The 19,242-nt window shown below is 49.6% G+C and overlaps 3 protein-coding genes across 4 annotated transcripts in view; all 3 read right to left on the reverse strand.

Annotated features, from left to right (window-relative positions):
• itga4 (integrin alpha 4) overlaps positions 1-8,376 on the reverse strand; it is a 9,839-nt gene extending 1,463 nt beyond the window's left edge. The window contains exons 1-24 of the mRNA XM_047030540.1: positions 8,105-8,376; positions 7,838-7,953; positions 7,286-7,389; positions 6,851-6,974; positions 6,493-6,560; positions 6,254-6,380; positions 6,044-6,129; positions 5,814-5,876; positions 4,957-5,094; positions 4,703-4,811; positions 4,472-4,566; positions 4,176-4,266; positions 3,966-4,011; positions 3,529-3,683; positions 3,270-3,430; positions 2,921-3,073; positions 2,694-2,770; positions 2,279-2,429; positions 2,058-2,156; positions 1,905-1,981; positions 1,720-1,809; positions 1,480-1,561; positions 1,287-1,394; positions 664-1,074 (exon numbers count right to left, since the gene is read on the reverse strand). Coding sequence (XP_046886496.1) covers positions 664-1,074; positions 1,287-1,394; positions 1,480-1,561; positions 1,720-1,809; positions 1,905-1,981; positions 2,058-2,156; positions 2,279-2,429; positions 2,694-2,770; positions 2,921-3,073; positions 3,270-3,430; positions 3,529-3,683; positions 3,966-4,011; positions 4,176-4,266; positions 4,472-4,566; positions 4,703-4,811; positions 4,957-5,094; positions 5,814-5,876; positions 6,044-6,129; positions 6,254-6,380; positions 6,493-6,560; positions 6,851-6,974; positions 7,286-7,389; positions 7,838-7,953; positions 8,105-8,274 — 2,901 coding nt within the window. The 5' untranslated portion in view covers positions 8,275-8,376. The remainder of the gene's footprint in view (positions 1-663; positions 1,075-1,286; positions 1,395-1,479; positions 1,562-1,719; positions 1,810-1,904; positions 1,982-2,057; positions 2,157-2,278; positions 2,430-2,693; positions 2,771-2,920; positions 3,074-3,269; positions 3,431-3,528; positions 3,684-3,965; positions 4,012-4,175; positions 4,267-4,471; positions 4,567-4,702; positions 4,812-4,956; positions 5,095-5,813; positions 5,877-6,043; positions 6,130-6,253; positions 6,381-6,492; positions 6,561-6,850; positions 6,975-7,285; positions 7,390-7,837; positions 7,954-8,104) is intronic.
• A 1,302-nt stretch (positions 8,377-9,678) lies between these two features.
• On the reverse strand, positions 9,679-12,800 carry plekha3 (pleckstrin homology domain containing, family A (phosphoinositide binding specific) member 3). Its single transcript, XM_047030656.1, is given in 9 exon segments — positions 9,679-10,376; positions 10,664-10,737; positions 10,849-10,892; positions 11,008-11,074; positions 11,076-11,183; positions 11,408-11,522; positions 11,648-11,803; positions 11,978-12,094; positions 12,428-12,800. Coding segments are annotated over 9 exon segments (864 nt in total). The 5' UTR covers positions 12,468-12,800; the 3' UTR covers positions 9,679-10,233.
• Positions 12,801-13,048: 248 nt separating this feature from the next.
• On the reverse strand, positions 13,049-18,392 carry agpat3 (1-acylglycerol-3-phosphate O-acyltransferase 3). 2 transcript variants are annotated; one of them, XM_047030601.1, is made up of 10 exons: positions 18,185-18,392; positions 17,278-17,414; positions 17,063-17,247; positions 16,721-16,890; positions 16,456-16,617; positions 15,732-15,885; positions 15,243-15,345; positions 14,235-14,310; positions 13,841-14,039; positions 13,049-13,606 (listed from the first exon to the last, which is right to left on the reverse strand). In XM_047030601.1, the coding sequence occupies exons 3-10, from the start codon at positions 17,238-17,240 to the stop codon at positions 13,515-13,517; spliced, it is 1,134 nt and encodes a 377-aa protein (XP_046886557.1). In that variant the 5' UTR covers positions 17,241-17,247; positions 17,278-17,414; positions 18,185-18,392; the 3' UTR covers positions 13,049-13,514. The 2 variants fall into 2 exon arrangements, with proteins under 2 accessions (XP_046886557.1, XP_046886556.1); XM_047030600.1 differs by having other exon boundaries at positions 17,063-17,414.
• Between the last annotated feature and the right edge of the window lie 850 nt (positions 18,393-19,242).

Consider the following 19,242-nt stretch of genomic DNA (forward strand, 5'->3'; position numbering starts at 1 on the left):
GTAGTTAGAGGTATAATAGTGTGTTCCTATGGGAAGAGTTGTATTTTGATGTGGGTTGTATAAGTGCCCATGGTTAGAGTAGAGGATTTCTGGGCTTGTTCTAAGTTCCTATGGTCCATGGTGCATTGATATGTGTGTTCTAAGTTCCTATGGTCCATGGTGCATTGATATGTGTGTTCTAAGTTCCTATGGTCCGTGGTGCATTGATATGAGTGTTCTAAGTTCCTATGGTCCATGGTGCATTGATATGTGTGTTCTAAGTTCCTATGGTCCATGGTGCATTGATATGTGTGTTCTAAGTTCCTATGGTCCGTGGTGCTTTGATATGTGTGTTCTAAGTTCCTATGGTCCATGGTGCATTGATATGTGTGTTCTAAGTTCCTATGGTCCATGGTGCATTGATATGTGTGTTCTAAGTTCCTATGGTCCATGGTGCATTGATATGTGTGTTCTAAGTTCCTATGGTCCATGGTGCATTGATATGTGTGTTATAAGTTCCTATGGTCCATGGTGCATTGATATGTGTGTTCTAAGTTCCTATGGTCCATGGTGCATTGATATGTGTGTTCTAAGTTCCTATGGTCCATGGTGCATTGATATGTGTGTCATAAGTTCCTATGGTCCATGGTGCATTGATATGTGTGTAAGCTTGAGTGAACCCACCATTTGTCTCTTGGATCTTCTGGAGAAGAAGAAGATGAGCTCCTCCCATGGAGGTGGTCTTTTGACCTCACACTCCTCCCCCTCCACACTGCTGCTACTCTCATTGGGCCAGGACGAGACACTGGGCAGGTCTGTCCTGTGAGGATCCATTGTACTGGAGAGGTTGGACCAATCAGGGCCCGTTGTGCTAGAAAGGTTGGACCAATCAAGGCCCATCGTGCTAGAGAGGTTGGACGAATCAAGGCCCATCGTGCTAGAAAGGTTGGACCAATCAGGGCCCATCGTGCTAGAGAGGTTGGACCAATCAGGGCTCGTGGTGCTAAATATGTTGGGCCAATAGGAGTGGCTAGTGCTGACAGACAGAGGTGTAGAACCCTCAGAGCTCCGGATAGAGCACCCCCCAGTGGACGCCTGGGGTACAGCAAAGGAATGGAGGCCAGCTTAATCTGTGTACGTGCATTACAGAAGAGTGGATCACAGAAGAGCATCCCAAAACAAAGCAGAGCAAACGATGATAAACAACATGACAGCAGTACATGATGACACACGACAGGAAGTACGGGACCCTCCTGCAGAGAGGGCTAGAGGAGCAGAGGGCTGTGGAGGACAGGAGAGCAGGCTACCTGTACATGCAGGATGCGTAGCAGGGAACGGGAGTAGGGGGCCAGAGCCCTGGGCAGGACCACCTCCACTCTGGTGCCCTGAGACAGGCTGGGGCCAGCATTCACCACCTGGAGGAGACAGGCTTCACACAGGGCTCTGTCTCTGTGTGTGTGTGTGTTTACATGTGTGTTTATGTACATGTGTGTTGTGTACCTTGATCGTGTAGTTGAACCTCTCAGTGTGGCAGTTGGGTTCATTAAAGTCTCCAAACTCAAATCCTTGGCGTGAGGCAAACCTACACACGCACACACACACACACACACTGCATCTATATCCACACTATATCTTTGTATACGTACAGAACGATAGAGAGGGAGAGAGACAGAGAGAGAGAAAGCGAAAGAGTGAAAGAGAGAGAGAGAGAGCAGAGCTGAGTTCAGTAGAGTATCTGACCCATGTATGTTGAGGTTGACCCCATATCTCAGAGGCAGGATCAGAACGACCACGTTGTCATGAAGAAGATCTTCACTTTCAAAGTTCTCCCTGTCACGACGAAGAACATACACACAACGTGACCTTTGTGGAACGCACGCCGGAATCTTACGGAACCTTCCAGACGGCGGAACTACGTTGGATACCTGGACGCCGTGATTGTGACGTTGAGGTCGCCTGGACCACTGTCGGAGCCGACCTCCATCAGGAAACTGACATTCACCTGAGGCACACACACACGTGTGAGAGACAAGCTTCCCACAGGATCTAGGTGCATGTGTGTGTCTGTCTGTGGGTACCTTGGCCAGGACATTCAGGAACAGGTTTCCTAGGCGACAGTCTACTCCATCAGACTCTTTCTTCTCCTCTATGGCCTGACAGCTGAAATGTTGTTCTCCCTGTCGACACACCCCAAAGCTCACTCACTCACTGTGTGTGTGTGTGTGCATGTTTATGGATATATGTGTGTGTGTGTGTGTGTGCATGTTTAGGGATATATGTGTGTGTGTGTGCATCTTACTGCTGTCAACGCCTTTATAAAGTGCAGGTTGTCAGGGTAACGGAGGTGGAGGGTAGGCAGGAAGGCAGCATCTCCTATGTTGCCCAGGGTAACTTTCAGCAGGAAGGTCTTGCCCTCCCCCAGTGCTATGAACCCTACACCTTTATGACTCCTGCAGGGGCGGACACACATATTATCACATAAACAGGAGAGGAGAGGAGGAGAGGAGGGGAGGGGAGGGGAGGGGGGGGAGGGGAGAGGAGGGGAGGGGAGGGGGGGGAGAGGGGGAGGGGAGGGGAGAGGGGGGGAGGGGAGGGGAGGGGAGGGGAGAGGAGAGGAGAGGAGAGGAGAGGAGAGGAGAGGAGAGGAGAGGAGAGGAGAGGAGAGGAGAGGAGAGGAGAGGAGAGGAGAGGAGAGGAGAAGGGGGGGGACATACCTGGGTGTTACTAACTGGGCAGACAGCTGTAGGTTGGTGGAACAGTTGACAAACACACAGTACCTGGCAAACAGCGTCTGCAGAGAGAAGCACACACATCAACACTGCAAAGCTACACTGCACTCTCTACCTAACTGGCCATCTTCTTGAATTGCTCCCATCCAGTTGATCAGCTGCCTATATTGTTCCTGCCTTCCTGAATGGTGAAAAGGTTGACGTGCTCCTACCTGATTGGTCAGCTGGTTGCGTTGTTCCTCGCCCCTCTGCAGGATGGGGGTGAGAGGGGGGAGGATGAGGGAAGGCGCCCCCTCCCTGTGCTGACCCCCCAGCTCATAGTGCAGCTCCATCACCAGGGGGGAGAAGATGTCCCTCACGTCTCTCTAGGGAGGGGGGGGGGGGGCAAGGTCTTTAATACACCTCCTAGTCCCTACAGCCATCCCTGCTTCAATACGTCCATTCATCCCTCCCTCCATCTTTCATTCCTCCCTCCTTCCTCCCCTCCTTCAATCTGTTCTTCCCTACTTTCTGTTCCTTAGGGCCATCTCTCTCCCCATCCCTCCCTCGCTCCTCCCTCACCCGCAGAAAGGCCTGATGGGTAGTGCAGGTCACGTTGCCGTGCGTCGTCTTGACCATGCCCGTCGTCGTTTCAAAGCGAGCCGTCCCATTGGTGGAGAAATAGAGGCGGCGCCGCAAGCCAGCTTTGTGCTTGACGTCTGCCGTCAGGTTGTAAAACATGTCTACACACACATACACACACACACACACAATTATAGGTAAGGAGAATGGGGAGATTGTGTGTATACATATGTGTGTGTGTTTGTGTGTTTGTCCTCACCGACGTGTCCTGTGCTGTGTCGCCCTCCCAGGCGGAAGCAGATGGAGGTATTGATGCAGACAGTTGATTGGCCGTTGTCTGAGCAGAGTGGCTGAGAGTGGTTCACACTTTCTGGCAGGAGCAGCCAAGCCTCTACTACCACCACCGCACGCGTCCTGCCATACACACACACAGATGCACAGGAAATGACATGGTAAAGAGCTTCCTAGGTAGGCTAGTGGACTGGCTAGGTGTGTAGACCAGCTCAGTAGACTTGCTAGGTGTTAAGACCAGGTCAGTAGACTAGCTAGGTGTTAAGACCAGGTCAGTAGACTAGCTAGGTGTGTAGACCAGGTCAGTAGACTAGCTAGGTGTGTAGACCAGGTCAGTAGACTAGCTAGGTGTGTATACCAGGTCAGTAGACTAGCTAGGTGTGAAGACCAGGTTAGTAGGATTACCTGAGAACAACAGCAGAGTCTGTCAGGAAGGCTCCTATGGCTACATCTAGACCAGAGAGGGATGAGAGGGAGAGAGGGATGAGAGGGAGAGAGGGATGAGAGGTGTGAGACAGGGATGAGAAAAAAGAGTGGGAGACAGAGGTGAGAAGAGAGAAGGGGAGGGCATTAGAGATGAGGTATTGGGATGAGCCGGAGTGTAAAGTGTACTACCTGTGTATCCGTTTCCGTCGACGTCTATTCCCCCGGACAGAGATTGTCCGAACATCTTGAAGGCATTACCCATCACTGAGCCTGATATACGCTGTTCAGAAACACACAATAGAGAGACAGGGCAACAGAAACACAAACAGGTTTAGACAGAGAAACATTGAGCAACGGAAAGACGGCTAGAGGGGGAGACAGAGACAGAGTGATATATAGAGAGGGAAAGAGAGACAATAAGTGAGTCAGAGACACAGAAAGCGGGCTGGAGAGAGGGAGAGCAATAGAGAGAGAAGTGTACCCACTTGTGAGTAGTCTCTCCCCAGTCCGGTCTTCCTGCCATTGTAGATGTAAACAGCCCCCTGTAGGTCATTCTCCTGTGGGGCTCCTACAGCCACATCTACACACAAACCACAGTCAGCGTTGCCAGGGTAACAGGCTGTGTTACCATAGTAACAGTGAAAGATCCCAGGGTACCAGTGATGGATCCCAGGGTAACGGTGCGGGTTTCCAGGGTAACAGTTGATGAGGGTTACCGTGGTAGCCGTCATGGTCCAGGTCTCCCAGGCTGATGATCGTCTGGCCGAAGCGAGCAGCATACGAGTCTCTCCCCGCCAGAGTAAACTTCTGCTCGGTCAGGTTTGCCTGACACATACACACACACAACCCCATCACACACAAGCTTGTCATGACATCAACCAGAGCCTCATGTGGTTGTGTGTGTGTGTGTGTGTGCGTATGTGTGTGTGTGTGTATGAATGCATGTGTGCAGCATGTGCGTGTGACTCACGTGTCCCTTGTTGATGTAGACGTGCACGCGGCCCTCCTCCCTCACAGAGCTGAACATGGGAGCTCCAACCAGCAGGTCGGACATGCCGTCCGAGTTTAGGTCTACAGCACACACACTAGCCCCGAAGTAGGACCCCCGCTACACACACACACGCACACACAGAACATGAGATGCAGACTTGGCATCCTTCTTTCTGGACACAGTCAAGAAAGAGGTTATGGAGACAACCCCAGAACCACCTCACCTAGGCAACCCCAGAACCACCTAACCTAGGCAACCCCAGAACCACCTCACCTAGGCAACCCGAGAACCACCTCACCTAGGCAACCGCAGAACCACCTCACCTAGGCAACCCCAGAACCACCTCACCTAGGCAACCCCAGAACCACCTCACCTAGGCAACCCCAGAACCACCTCACCTAGGCAAGCGGTATGACAGCATTAGTTCTCGAACTAATCGACCACGAGACAGCTTCTATTTCCAGGCCATTAGGCTCCTGAACAGATAACTACCCCCCCACCTCCCTTCTGAAACGGACTGTTATTACCCCCCACCTCCTTCCTGCACATCATGACTTTACAGTCTGAGTACTGCACTGCCCAGCATAGATTTTGCACATACTATAACCACCTTGCAACTGCCTACCCTTACTGTTTCATTACATTGGTCAGTGAGTATTGTGTATACTATTGTAAAAATTACATAATAATCATATCTCTCATCTTTTATTATTAGTGTCTGTTACTATCTATTTCATTATTAAAAACTGCACTGTTGTAGGCAGCACAGCAGCACACAGCTTTTCATTGTACTTTATATACTTCCTGTACATGTGACAATAAACTGGAATTGAAACCTGTGACCCTGTGACCTCAGCGATGATCTGGAGAGCGACTGACTGCATGCCGAAGATGTATACCTGTGAGAAGAGAGGGGAGGAGGGTCAGAGAAGAGGAGGAGGAGGTGAGGGAGGAGGAGAGGGAGGAAGAGAGGGAGTAAAGGACGATGGGGTGGTTAAGAGGAAAGGGGGAGGAGGGGGGGGTATGCGATGGAAGGGGGAGGGGTCGTTTGTTTGGTGTTGCTCACCATGCCGGTTTGGCTGTACTGTGGGGCTCCGCCCACCACCTCAATACTGTCTGCGGACAGGAAGTGACCCGCACTGACGGAATATCCTGGAATACAGCCGTCATTACTCAGGTGTTTCTGTTAGGGGGTATACATGTGTATGTAAGTGTGTGTCTGTGTGTGTGTGGGGGGGGGGGGGTCGGGGAGGGACTGTGGATGTGTGACAGTTACCCAGATAACTGCCGAATTGCACAGTGCCGTCGTCAATGTAGGTTGCGGTCACACGAGTGGAGGTGTTGTAAGCGATCACTGAACCCGTGAAAGCCTTGGTCCCTGGGGCCCCCATAACAATCAGGTCCTGTTGTCTTAGTACTGACAGCTACAGTGTGGTTGCGGTCTGCGTACTGACAGCTACAGTGTGGTTGCGGTGTGCGTACTGACAGCTACAGTGTGGTTGTCTGAGTACTGACCTCCAAGAGAAAGCTGGAGGTCCCAGCCTGACAGAAGGTGTAGTCATTTCCAAAATCATTTTCATCGTCTAGAGGGGGAGAGGACAGAGGCAAGGAGAAGTTGAGAAGCACGTAAAGTGATAGGTAAAGGTAGAGAAAGAGATTGAGAAAGTGAGGTAGAAGATGCGAGAGAGAGCGAGAGAGAGCGAGAGCGAGCGAGAGAGAGAGAGCGAGCGAGAGAGAGAGCGAGAGAGAGAGAGAGAGAGAGAGAGAGAGAGAGAGAGAGAGAGAGAGAGAGAGAGAGAGAGAGAGAGAGAGAGAGAGAGAGAGAGAGAGAGAGGTAAAGTAAAAGGTAGAGAGAGAGGCAGGGAACGGTTACTTCTGTAACAGGGTATCAGAGGGATGGACTGGACCAGGTCACCATCTAGTTGGTAACATATGCCTAGAGGCAGCTTGTGGCCCTCTGGAAGGTAGTAGATGTTCTTCCAACGATGAGCACACGCCTGTGAAGCACATGCATGTGGACTCTAGTCATGCTTGTGGGCTCATACCATACGTGTAGTCTGTCTTGTGTGTCAAGCACATTGTACATGTAGTACATCTGTGTAGTCACACACGTAGAACGTGTAAACATTGTACGTACACTTGAGTCATGCGTGTAAACTCTGGTCTTACGTGTCATACACGTGCATACAGGTCATACGTGTAGGCTAAGGTCATGGGTATTAGATGTGTAGACTCTGATCATGTATGTCATGCGAGTAGACAGATTCAGGTGGTGCATGTCAACTGTGGTCATGTGTGTGCTAGCTACCAGCAGCAAGCCGTCTCCATGTCTTCTGGACAGACTGACACCCAGCCACTGGTTATCCACCTCGGAAGAGCATTTACTGCCACAAGGACTAGGTCCTGTCATGCCTGGAACATTCAACACATGTATGACATCATGCATAAAACATGTAACATTGGGTTTTGCACTGCTCTCAAGTTTGATCAAAAGTTTGACATACCTGTCAACGTTTGGCTACAATAATCCTGGAGGGGAAGGTGTGTGCAGCTGTTTCTGATTGGCAGGTAGGTGGCATTAAACTCTGTATAACTCGAGACAGCTCTCAACTCGGCAGAAAACTGATTTTCTATGCCTGCGCCGTGTCCATTAATTGTGCAACTATTACACGGGACGGGGGACCAGTTATCCCTTATTTGTCAGCGTGATAAATACAAGGTGTTGCATGAAAGAATGATATGGTTGAAATGCGCTAGTCTCACGGTGAATGCGGAGAAGTTGAGAGCCCTGTTTTAGTTTATTATAACCTACAGTAACTTGAACATGCAACACACACCCCTGATTTCCATCTTTACTCACTTATTTGAATTTGCTCGCAATGTCGACTGTCATTTAATGTGCACTTGTAGACCGCACCTGGGGTCTTAGCGGCCAGGTAGGATTTGGAATCGGCCACCGGCGCTCCGACCAGAACCCTGAAACACACCGGAGACATTGTTTCTGTGCCGAGGAGTCGTTTACCGAGAACAGTCTTGCTTCACTGCCATGGCCCGTGAGGGTACAAGATATACCACTTCGATTGAATTTAACAGAATGGAGCCTGGTAGTGGTGGTGTATTTTCTCACCATGTCTGGTCTTCATGCGCGTGAAGCATAACCGAATATCCAAAGAAGGATCCGTTGGGTCCGCTGAGAGTTGACACGTGCTGTGTGTCCAGGTTGTACGGTTCGGTATACCGGTTGACACACCACAGGAACGTGAAAAATAGTTTTTCTAAGTGAACTATTCGAAACATATTTTTCTCCTAACGTTATCTAATCCGAAAGATACTCGCTCCCAGCCGAAGTGAATGCATGATAAAAGCGAGATGCGATTTTTGCGTGATCTCAAATTTTCACACCTCACTCTCAAAAAGGATGTTTGCAGGGGCGTTGTTAGATATAACGCCCTCCTGGGGCACAGCATGCCCCTATTCATATCCCCTTTTTTCTTCCAAGCTTGCTGCATACAGTGCACTATAAGCTACTCTGCTATATAAACTCCCCTTGCTTTACCCACTATACTACAGCTCAGGGCCGCAAGTTTGATATCGGCTTTGGCAAGGACATCAATAGTTATTGCGAGCGCGCACATTTCCTTTGCATTCATGTGAGCGCAAAGACTGTTTTTTGAGCTTCATGTAATATTGTTTTTATGTTTTAGTCAAAATAAGAGGATCGTTAGGCCTACCATTTAGAAACGACCTCAATTCTGACTTGTGTGCAGAGTCCGACACATGAACTTCTGTGTGCGTGCTAATTGGCAAGCTCAGAAGAGTGCCCTGACATGAAATTCTGCGGGCATCGGCATGTACTTTGATTTTACAAGTGTTGATTGGGATTCTGCGTTTATTTTTTTGGCACTATCAATCAAAATGAATGCACTGACTAATGAAATAAATTGTTAAATACATTTTGTTAAATAAATTGACTAAAACTAAATTTTACTGGGGCACAGCAGATTTATGCTGGGGCAAGTAAAGTAAAGTGGGGTAAGTAAGTAAAACGGGTCTAACGCTCCTGGATGTATGCAATCGCCATGGCGACCGTGTGGCGAAGAAATGAGTTTGTTGGTGGTAATATTAGTGTGAGAACAGAGGTCATACAGAGGAAGATGAGGATTGTGGTCTGAGGGTGGAGACGGGTGTAAGCTTTTTGGGTGTTTGCAAAGCATGTTGCACAATGCTTGTTTTGAAGAGCGAGAGGTGTCAGCGTGGATGGGAAATGGTATGGTATGAGATGTTCTTGCGGGAACTGAAACAGACGGATCCCACCAGCGTGTGTGTGTGTGTGTGTTTGTGTGGGCGCGCAACACTACTAGGCTGTATCTTGGAGAATGTAGTCGTTATTGAAATCGTGACTTTTTCACAATACAGCATCATTTAACAATATGATGCCCATCCATATTAGAACAGAGAATGTCAATGTTTTAACAAATAACTGCTAATCTTTGGTTTCTGGATAAGTTACCAATGTTAGCAGACCATTGAAACGTCAATGTTTAGAAATAGGAAGAGGTATACTGTCAGCAGAAAAGGTGATGTTTGTCTCCACCAATGTTCAAATCAAACATGTGTCCTTGTCTGTGTGTCAGTCTGCATGTTCTGTATGTGAGTGTGTGTGTGTGTGTGTTGGTCTGTAGCTAACACAGGTTTGACATGTTGACAGACAAGTTTTTATTTAAAACATTAAGCTGAGGATGTTCATTTAGACATCTCCTTCATAGTTGGGCAGGAGAGACCTGCACTAAAGCAACAAAATACACACGCGTGTGTCTGGGACTCAGTAATACAGTGTGTGTGTGTGTGTGAGTAAAGTGTGTGTATGCATGTCATGCCAAGGCTTTGACATTTCCATCAGGGTCCTTGGCACAGAATTCTGGTCTCAGTGACCTGCATCCCACATCTTCTACTGATTCTAAAAACATTCAGAAAGGACGACAGTGTCCATCCATGTTCTTAAAGTGCAGGGACACGCTTCCACAGGAACTCCTACAATACTTCAGAGGGGGACCCCAATGACTGTGACACACTATCAGAGGGGACAGACATCCCTGTGACGCCGACACGGAGGGAACTGTTGTCAACGTGACCGGCAAGGGCTGGCAGGGGACAGAAAAGCACGTAACACCCGTCTGTTGGTACAGCGTCTGTCATAATGGTAGCAGGCTCAGTGGTGTGAGGGACAGAACAGGCGCGTCGGCAGGGCGGTCACTTCTAGATGGACACGTCCGTCTCGTGGGCATCTGTGTCGGGCGTGGCTCTGGGACTGGCCCCTCCCCTACTCTCCTCCGGGATGCAGGGGGCGGAGTCTCCATTCACACTGGGTTTCAGGCACGGCAACGCCCCCGGCAACGCTCCTGTGACGCATGGTAACCATAGAAAGAGAGAAAGAAGTGAGTGCGTGTATAGTAACAAAGTGAGCGTGGTTAATGTGGGTTGGTAGTAACGGTGTGTGTGTATGTGTGGGTAGTAACCACGGTAACCATGTGTATGTGGGTAGTAACCATGGTAACCATGTGTATGTGGGTAGTAACCATGGTAACCATGTGTATGTGGGTAGTAACCGTGTGTGTGTGCGAATAATAACTGAGTTTGTGTAAGGTAAGTGTGTGTGTGTGTGTCCGGTAAGGTAACTGTGTCTCACGGTCAGTGTGTCCAGCAGGGTGGGGACAGGCAGCCTCGGTGTCGGAGCAGGTTCTGGTCCTGCGCTGGCCAGACCTGTGGACAGCATGGCACACAGTGATGATGTCACGCTCATCGCATCACCTCAGTCAACAAGTCCCACTGTACGGCTGCACGTGTGTGCGTGTGTGTTGTGTGCAATCTCACCGGTCAGAGCTGTATGTTCCTGGGTGACTGATGGACCGCTTCATCTACACAGGGGGAGTATACCGTGTAACTATGCTTCCTTCGCACACTCACCGGTTACTACACGCGCGGATACTACACACACGCGCGTACGCAAACACACACTTCACCGGTCCTCACCCGGGGGGCCATCAGCAGGGGGGAGGGCGAGACAGGGGAGAGGGAGTCTGGCGGGGGGGGTGAGGTGCGTGTTGGCGAGGGTCATACACTCCTCCAGGGTCCTTAGAAAGGTGCTGCAGGTAGCCCTCAGCAGAGACGATGCCTCCTGTCTGGTCTGGAGAGAGGGAGAGAGAGGGAGAGAGAGAGAGAGAGAAGGGGAGGGAGAGAGAGTAACAATGTTCTTCTTCAGAGCATCGGTCTAATGTTGCGACGTTTTTCGAGCTCACGCACAACAGCGATCGAATCGACACAAATTTACCTCAGAGCTGGGCGAGGGGGGGGGGCGGACGGAATGTCCTGGCTAGGTGGGTCTGCGCAGGAGGTGACGTCATGGCGAGGCGTGTCGCAGCAGGAAGTGATGTCGCGGATGGGTGTGGCCGAGTGCTGGAGCGTGTGCACCTGCTGCACCAGGAGGTCACAGTAGAGGCGCAGCTCCGACATCTTAGTCCTCAGACTGTCTGTCCTTTCTGTCAGCTCTGACACACACACACACACACACTCTGGGCTTACTTTGTGTGAGTGCGCCTGAGTGTGTGCCATGTCTGGCTGTGTGTCTACATGTCTACGCGTGTGTGTCTACATCTGTGTGTGTGTGTGATACCTCTCTCCATGGTGCTGCCTGTGTACAGTAATCCAGCCTTGGAGCTGCCCAGTGCCACCAGCCACCTCTGTCTCTCTGCAGCGTTCACTGCCTTCACGTAGAAGTGCTGCTCTCCTGGGATGATCAGCTCCACGCGACTACTGTCTGAGGGGTGGACTGGACACACACACACACACCCACACGGTTACGTGTTGGCTGGGCCGTGGGGAGGTATGGAGGACAGACACAGATCCATACTGGTGTGTGTGTGTGTGTGTGGAAGTGTTGTATGTGTGTGCATGAGGCCTTGGGTTGTGCGTGTGTGCGGCTGTGTGCAGACGGCGTGTTCACCTTTGATCTCACAGACAGACATCTTGATGCTGCCCTTGCTGCCTTTGCACACATCCTCCTGTGAGTCGTAGTAGGAGAGGATCCCATCGTCCAGGACGAACCAGCGAGGCTGCCACCCTGAAGCAGCAATGCACGCAACACACACACACACATACACACACACAATACATTATTTAGCAAATACGACTGTCCACAGCACATAAACAGCAGTATACATTAACACGCAAACACATTTCGGCTGTAGGTTGCGCTCGGCCCCGCCCCCTAGGTTGCGGCATAAGTGTGACTGGTATCAGTCACTGACAGCTCGACACTTCCTTCTTTCGGGCGAAGACTGACAAACACTGACTACTGTCTCTCGAGGCAGGTGTCACACTTGCTTGCTTCCGTTAGTTGGCTACACACAGTTAGTTGGCCGAAAGAACTGCTGTCAAAGGAACATCTGCTTACCTGTCATGTAGTTCGTCCATTTGTAGAGAACTCCTTCCATCGCTCGTTTTCAAAAGCACACTCGACCAATACGGACTAGCTACCAGTACCACCAGATCTAAATACTGATGACGCCTAGCTAGCCATTTAGGTAGCTAGTTAGCTTGTCAACCTAAGGACACAAACCAAATGAAATATGTTAGCTAGCCTTACTGTACATAGTGCCATGCAACTGAATGGTTGTCAGGCAGCAAAATGCGTTCATCTTGCTGGTTGAACCAACGTTAGCTTGCTCGTTGGCTAGCTGCTACATAGTAAATATCGCAGCTGGCCAGCTATTTGTCTGGCTTCAGCTCTTTAGGAATCTTGTTTTGGGAAGTGATCTGTGCTGCAAACGAACCCCATATCCGGCGCATATCAAAATAAAAGTTCTGTACTGAGACATACAAGATTTCCAAAGAAAGAAGATGTTTTTGCAGGATTGAACATAGATGAGAGATCAAATTCACTGGGGGAGAGATAACTAGAAAGAAGACTTGTGGGATGAGGGGGAGGAAGAAGAAAGATAAATGTTGTGTTGGTTTGTTTGTGGGTACAAATATTTCATGACAAGCATTACACTAGGCTGAATAAATTAATGTATTCACTGATTTCAATGCTTTATTATTCTTGTTACAGCAGTGATTGAATCTACCAACAGACATTAGAGATTTCAGTTGTCTTTTACAGTTAATCATGCAGCTTTGTGGTAAATTACTCTAACAACTTCCTCAACCAAAAAATTCCCCTAAAGGGCAAAAATAACAAAAGTATTTCAGCCTAACGTGTTCAATGTTTTCATTTCCAGTCATAAGACTTTTCACTTCCTTTAATTGTGTGAAACATCCATGTATCTTACATCATGTTAGTTTCAGTTTGACCAAACCACCTTCTGAAACTTACTTTGGCCTAAAGACCTACAATCAAAAAAATTGACTCCACCCATTGTGGAGTAATTGTTAGATTAGCCGTAGTTCCAGAGGAGCTTCCCCAGCACTGTGGAGCTGAGCAGTCCAGAGTGGAGGGGTCCATAGCAGTTGTTGTCCTGTTCTGCTGGTCTAGGTTGGGGTTAGTCCTGCTTCTTGCTGGCCTGGTTTCCATAGGAGGAGCCCGTGTTCTTCACCTCCGATACGCTGATGAGGCGCTGCATGGCTACAGAGGCTGGGGGGGGGGGGGGGGGGAGGAGGGGGGGGGGGGGAGGAGGGGGGGAGGGGGAGAAGGGGGGGTACAGCAGGTCAGTATACTTCCTGAAACTGTCCTTGTTTATGTCTTGTATACCTGACTGACTGAACGGACGGACGGACGGACTGGCTGGCTGGCTGGCTGACTGAAAGACTGACTGACTGGGTAGCTGGCAGGTTGTCTGACCGTCTTTCAAGTGGTCTGATTACCCACCAATGAAAAGCCCGCCAAGGAAGGCGAGACTGAGGACAAGGTTGCCACTGACGATGATGCCCCAGGCAAATGAGGAGAGGGGCCAGAGCAAAAGCCCCGCCCAGACCAGGAAGTTGAGGAGTGTCCAAGGTCGTCGGCGAGGAGTGATAGTGGGGCCGGGGAAGCAGCCCTCTTTGATGTAGTAGTCCTGCAGTGAATCCTGCAACCAAACACACATATGTACAACATTTATACAACACTTTTAACTGACATTATTGTGTAGACCTTATACAGAAATCTCACGTTCATACAATGATCACTGCCATTTCAGCTCTGATCGATCCCAGAGAGATAGGCCAGGCTACACTAGTTGATCATGGAGTGAGAAAGCAGGTTAGATTAGTCAAGGCCCTACCTTCTCCCGGTAGAGATTATGAAGCCAATCAGCACACTCCTTTTCACCTTCAGGAATCTCATCCACAGCATAGCGCCTGGAGAGACAGCACACACACACGCGCACACACACTGTGAGACACTAGAGACCAGGCCGACATTTCGTCATTTAACCAGACAAGTCATTAAGAACAAATTCTCATTTACAATGACAGCTTGGAAAGTGGCAAAAGTCACTGGAGGGGAAAGAGGAAAAGGACTGCAAGATAAAACCAGAAAACAAAGATTCCTAGAGCACAACAGTAAAAACAAGAGTGAAGGACATGCGTGCATGAAAGCTGAACATCATGGAATGATGTGACGTATAACCCCAAGGGGCAACAGCAAAAAGAACATTCTAGTCAGCGAAGAATTCAGTTGGTGTGGTAACCTTTTCACGTATCTGGGAGAATGTCCTTGACTGAATCTTTGAAGGCAGATAAATGTTGCCAGTTTCAGGGACATTTGTAATGTGTCCCAGACAGACTGAAATAGTGAAAGCAAGGAATGCTTTAGATTTGTGGAATTTTATCTGAGTATGAAGCAAAGACTGGGTGTAGGTAGCGGGGTAATAGATCCAGGAGGGATTTCTAAATAAGAGCTAACCAGTGCAGGGAGGTTTGAGGCAAATCGGATAGCAGAGTGGTAAAGCGTGTCAAACTTGTTGCTAAGCGTTTGGTGCAGATCTATAATATAGATTATATTACCATAATCCAACATGGGTAGGTTGGTCATGTGGATGAGAGTGATTTTGGCGGGGTACAAGTTGAACAGGTTCTATAAAGGAAGTCAAGTTTTCGACCTAACCTTTGACTGAAGCTTTGAGATGTGGTGGGACATTGATGCAGTCCTATCTAACCAGATGCCTGTATTTGCAAATTGCAAACCAGGCAGTGCAAGTGTTCATCCTTCCAGCAGGGGGAGACGTGGCTCTGCAGCACAGGTGTGACAGGAGATACAGCGTGCCCAGGTGTGTGTACAGGCGTCTTACCTGATGTTCATGTCGGCCATATACTTGTCTCCCCTGACGACGCTCAGCAAGGTAGGCCTCTCGTTGCCACGGAAATTCAACGTCACGTCATAAACGGCTGACACTGGGGAGTGAACGCACGCGTCAGCCTGACCCGGGTGAGTGTGTCCGTGTGTTTGACTGTGTGTGTGTGACTGTGTGTGTGTGACTGTGTGTGTGTGTGTGTGTGACTGTGTGTGTGTGTGTGTGTGTGTGTGTGTGTGTGTGTGTGACTGTGTGTGTGTGACTGTGTGTGTGTGACTGTGTGTGTGTGTGTGTGTGTGTGACTGTGTGTGTGTGTGACTGTGTGTGTGTGACTGTGTGTGTGTGTGTGTGACTGTGTGTGTGTGTGTGTGACTGTGTGTGTGTGTGTGTGACTGTGTCTGTGTGACTGTGTGTGTGTGTGACTGTGTGTGTGTGTGTGTGACTGTGTGTGTGTGTGTGACTGTGTGTGTGTATGTGTGTGCATACCTGTGCCCCTGAGGCAGGCCATAGAGGTGGTGAAGCCCTTGGTGCGAGGCAGGAGGTGGTGTTTCAGGTGGGGCAGACCCTTGCTGTCTGCCACCTGCATGCTCAACTCATGCTTCTTCTTGGTGAACCGGGTGCCCTCACAGTACAACAGCAGCTGCGGACAAGACGTGCTGTTACACACATTTCCACACACACTTCCACACACACACTTCCACACGGCCACGAACAGACACCCGTGAACAGACACTCGCTCATGCAGACAGATGCTCACACGCTGGCTCGGTCACACACACACACACACGATGACACAATGACTCACGTGCACACATACACACACTCATACATAAAGACATACTGACTCACATTCTCGCTCTCGCTCTCGCTCTCTCTCTCTCTCTCTCTCTCTCTCTCTCTCTCTCTCTCTCTCTCTCTCTCTCTCTCTCTCTCTCTCTCTCTCTCTCTCTCTCTCTCTCTCTCTCTCTCTCTCTCTCTCTCTCTGTCTCTGTCTCTGTCTCTGTCTCTGTCTCTGTCTCTGTCCTCTCTCTCTCTCTCTCTCTCTCTCTCTCTCTCTCTCTCTCTCTCTCTCTCTGTCTCTGTCTCTGTCTCTGTCTCTCTCTCTCTCTCTCTCTCTCTCTCTCTCTCTCTCTCTCTCTCTCTCTCTCTCTCTCTCTCTCTCTCTCTCTCTCTCTCTCTCTCTCTCTCACACACACACAGTGATACTGACCCATATGTGCTCAGGGTAGTCTTTGTAACTGGCCAGCCCTGACAGAACGGTGTCACGGTCATCCTCCCACTTCCTCTTGCAGAACACGATCTCCAGGAAGTACCACGTCCAGCCAATCAGAGGTACCTTCAGCAGCTCATACTTTGCCAGCACTTTGGTGCTCTGGGAAGAAAACAGGCATGACACACACACACACACACACTAACTGTACACACACAGTACACAGACGATCCTCCCCCAGAGACGTGGTGTGATCTGTACTAACCCCTAGCACTCCATATCTTTCAGACATGGTCCAACCGCACAGGAAGTCAATCTCATAGTTGTGGTTGAGGATGATGATGGCATGCTCCTTGCCGAAGCGGTCTACCGTGGCCTGGTCGGTGAACAGGGTGCACTCGGTCCCCGACCACCACTCCAGGACATTCACCAGTTCTGCAGTCACACACAACATATATCTTATCCATCTTCTCTATCTTATCCATTTGTTTATCTCTCGATCTCTCTCCAACCTCTATCTCTTGACGGCTGACAATCTGCTACCTCTGTCTTTTTTGTGGGTGTGTGTGTGTGAGTGTGGTCTTGTGTGTGTGTGTGTTGTACGTACGGCTCCAGAGTGAATAGGCCAGGCGGCAGTTGAGCCGTCGGTACAGTGCTCTGTTGAAAGGCCACAGGACACAGGACAACAGCTGCAGGAAGTTGATGATCAGGCCGCTGACCACAAACACCAGGCCCAACAACAGCTGGAACACAAACAGCCTCTTCACACTGTCCAGAAGGGCCATGGCACACGCACACACACTTACTCACACACTTTTACACACACACTCACTCACTCACTCACTCAGAGCTCAGATTCAGACTCATACAGAGGTGCTCACACACACAAACACGCTCTCAGAGACACACACCCCCTCTGTAGAACTGAGCAGTCATGTGTTGTCTGGGCTGGAGGCTACCTGCAGGACAGATAGATGTCATCAGACTCCAGCGACACACTGTCACACACACACTGTCACACACAAACACTGTCACACACACACACACTGTCACACACAGGGCCGGCGTGGGTACCTTCGCCGCCCTAGGCCAAATATCCCCCCCAGCCCCCCAGCCCCCCCCCCCCCCCCCCCTGGGAGCGCAAATCGGAGAGCTGCCCCCCACCCACCCTTGGCGCCCTCTGCTGGGGTATGGGGCGGATAATTAATGGACGCACTTCGGTATTTGGCACAACCCTCTTCATGGCGCCCTAGCCGGCTGCCTAGTTCGCCTAAAGCAAACGCCGGCCTTGGTCACACACACACACACTGTCACACACACAGTCGCACACACTCACGCACTGTCACACACACACACTGTCACACGCACACACTGTCACACACACACTGTCACACACACACACAAATGTACTGTACTCCAGGCAAGTGTACATAGCTGCTGACACACACTCATGCTGGTCACACACCCTTTCACCTAATTGGAACAAAGCCCAGCCATAAATTCCCCCACACACACACACACACACGCACACACACACACACACCACCACCACCAGCACACACCCAAAACCACTAACTCAGACAGCCTTAATCTTCAGCTTTGCTCTCTCTTTATATGAATACAGTAAGCAGCAGGACAGGAAGTTTCCACATCAACCCGAAACAGGAACTACAACTCTCAGCGTTACTATGACGACATGCAGACCAAAGCAGGACAGGGCAGCACTTACCTGAGACGACTGAAGACTGGACGACACGCTCTCTGAACGCTGCCCTCTGAACGCCACTCTGAAACTGAGAAGGAGGAGGAGACAGCGTGTGGAGGGTTGGGCTGAACTCTGTCCTAAGTTCTTCTCACACACACAGACACACACACACCAATCCCAAGGGAACCGGAGTGAACTTTACACGCTTGCCTCAGTGCCAATGAGAAGGAGAGAGAGGAAAAGGGGGAGAGCATAGAAAAAAAGAGGGAGGGCCAGCTGGTAGGAGTGTGTGTGTGGGGGGGGGGGTGGTTGGAGAGGGTTGGGGGGGTGTCTACAATCACCTGATCCTCTCAGACGAATAGCTGGCAGTCGACACACACACCACAGGTTACTAAAGTTCATCCCCCATTGGTGAGTCTGTTGCACTGCCTTATTTCCACAAACACGTTTACAACTCACCCCAAACATTTATGAGCAGCTATCGTGGAAATGTTTCTTATCCAAATGTCAGTTTAGTTCAACTTTTTTGTCGACACTGATTGCTTACTGTACTGTTCAAGAATGTCCACACTGAGCTTTTTAGATTTCCACAGTAGATACAAATTTACAGGGAAAGGTCATGGTAACACTAAACAATACTTTAGTACATAGAAAAAGAATCATGTGCACATTTCTTTTTATAGCAATGTGCTAAATATAAACAGAAAATTCACATTTGCACAATTTTTTTAATACATTTCTGACATTCAAATTCCGTCAAATATACGTAACAGAAGATTTGCCACAACATCACATGCTATGCAAAAAAGAACCCAGGCACAATAAAATAAAAATAACTGTGGTTGTTTCGTCAAAAACAATATAGTGTCCCTCCTCACAGTACCTAATACTGTTCTGTGACATTCCATGTCAGAAATAGTTTTGCAATATACATGGGTTCCGACAGATTCTGATCATATAACGGATCCTTTTGCATGTGATGGCTCACACAATAAAAGAACAGTTAGAAGTGGAGAATAGCATGACAGTTTCACTGAGAATCAACTCCTCAGCTTTCATCAGCAAGCCACTGCTGTCAGTTG

This window comes from Hypomesus transpacificus, chromosome 12, assembly GCF_021917145.1.
Source record: "Hypomesus transpacificus isolate Combined female chromosome 12, fHypTra1, whole genome shotgun sequence".
NCBI lineage: Eukaryota > Metazoa > Chordata > Actinopteri > Osmeriformes > Osmeridae > Hypomesus > Hypomesus transpacificus.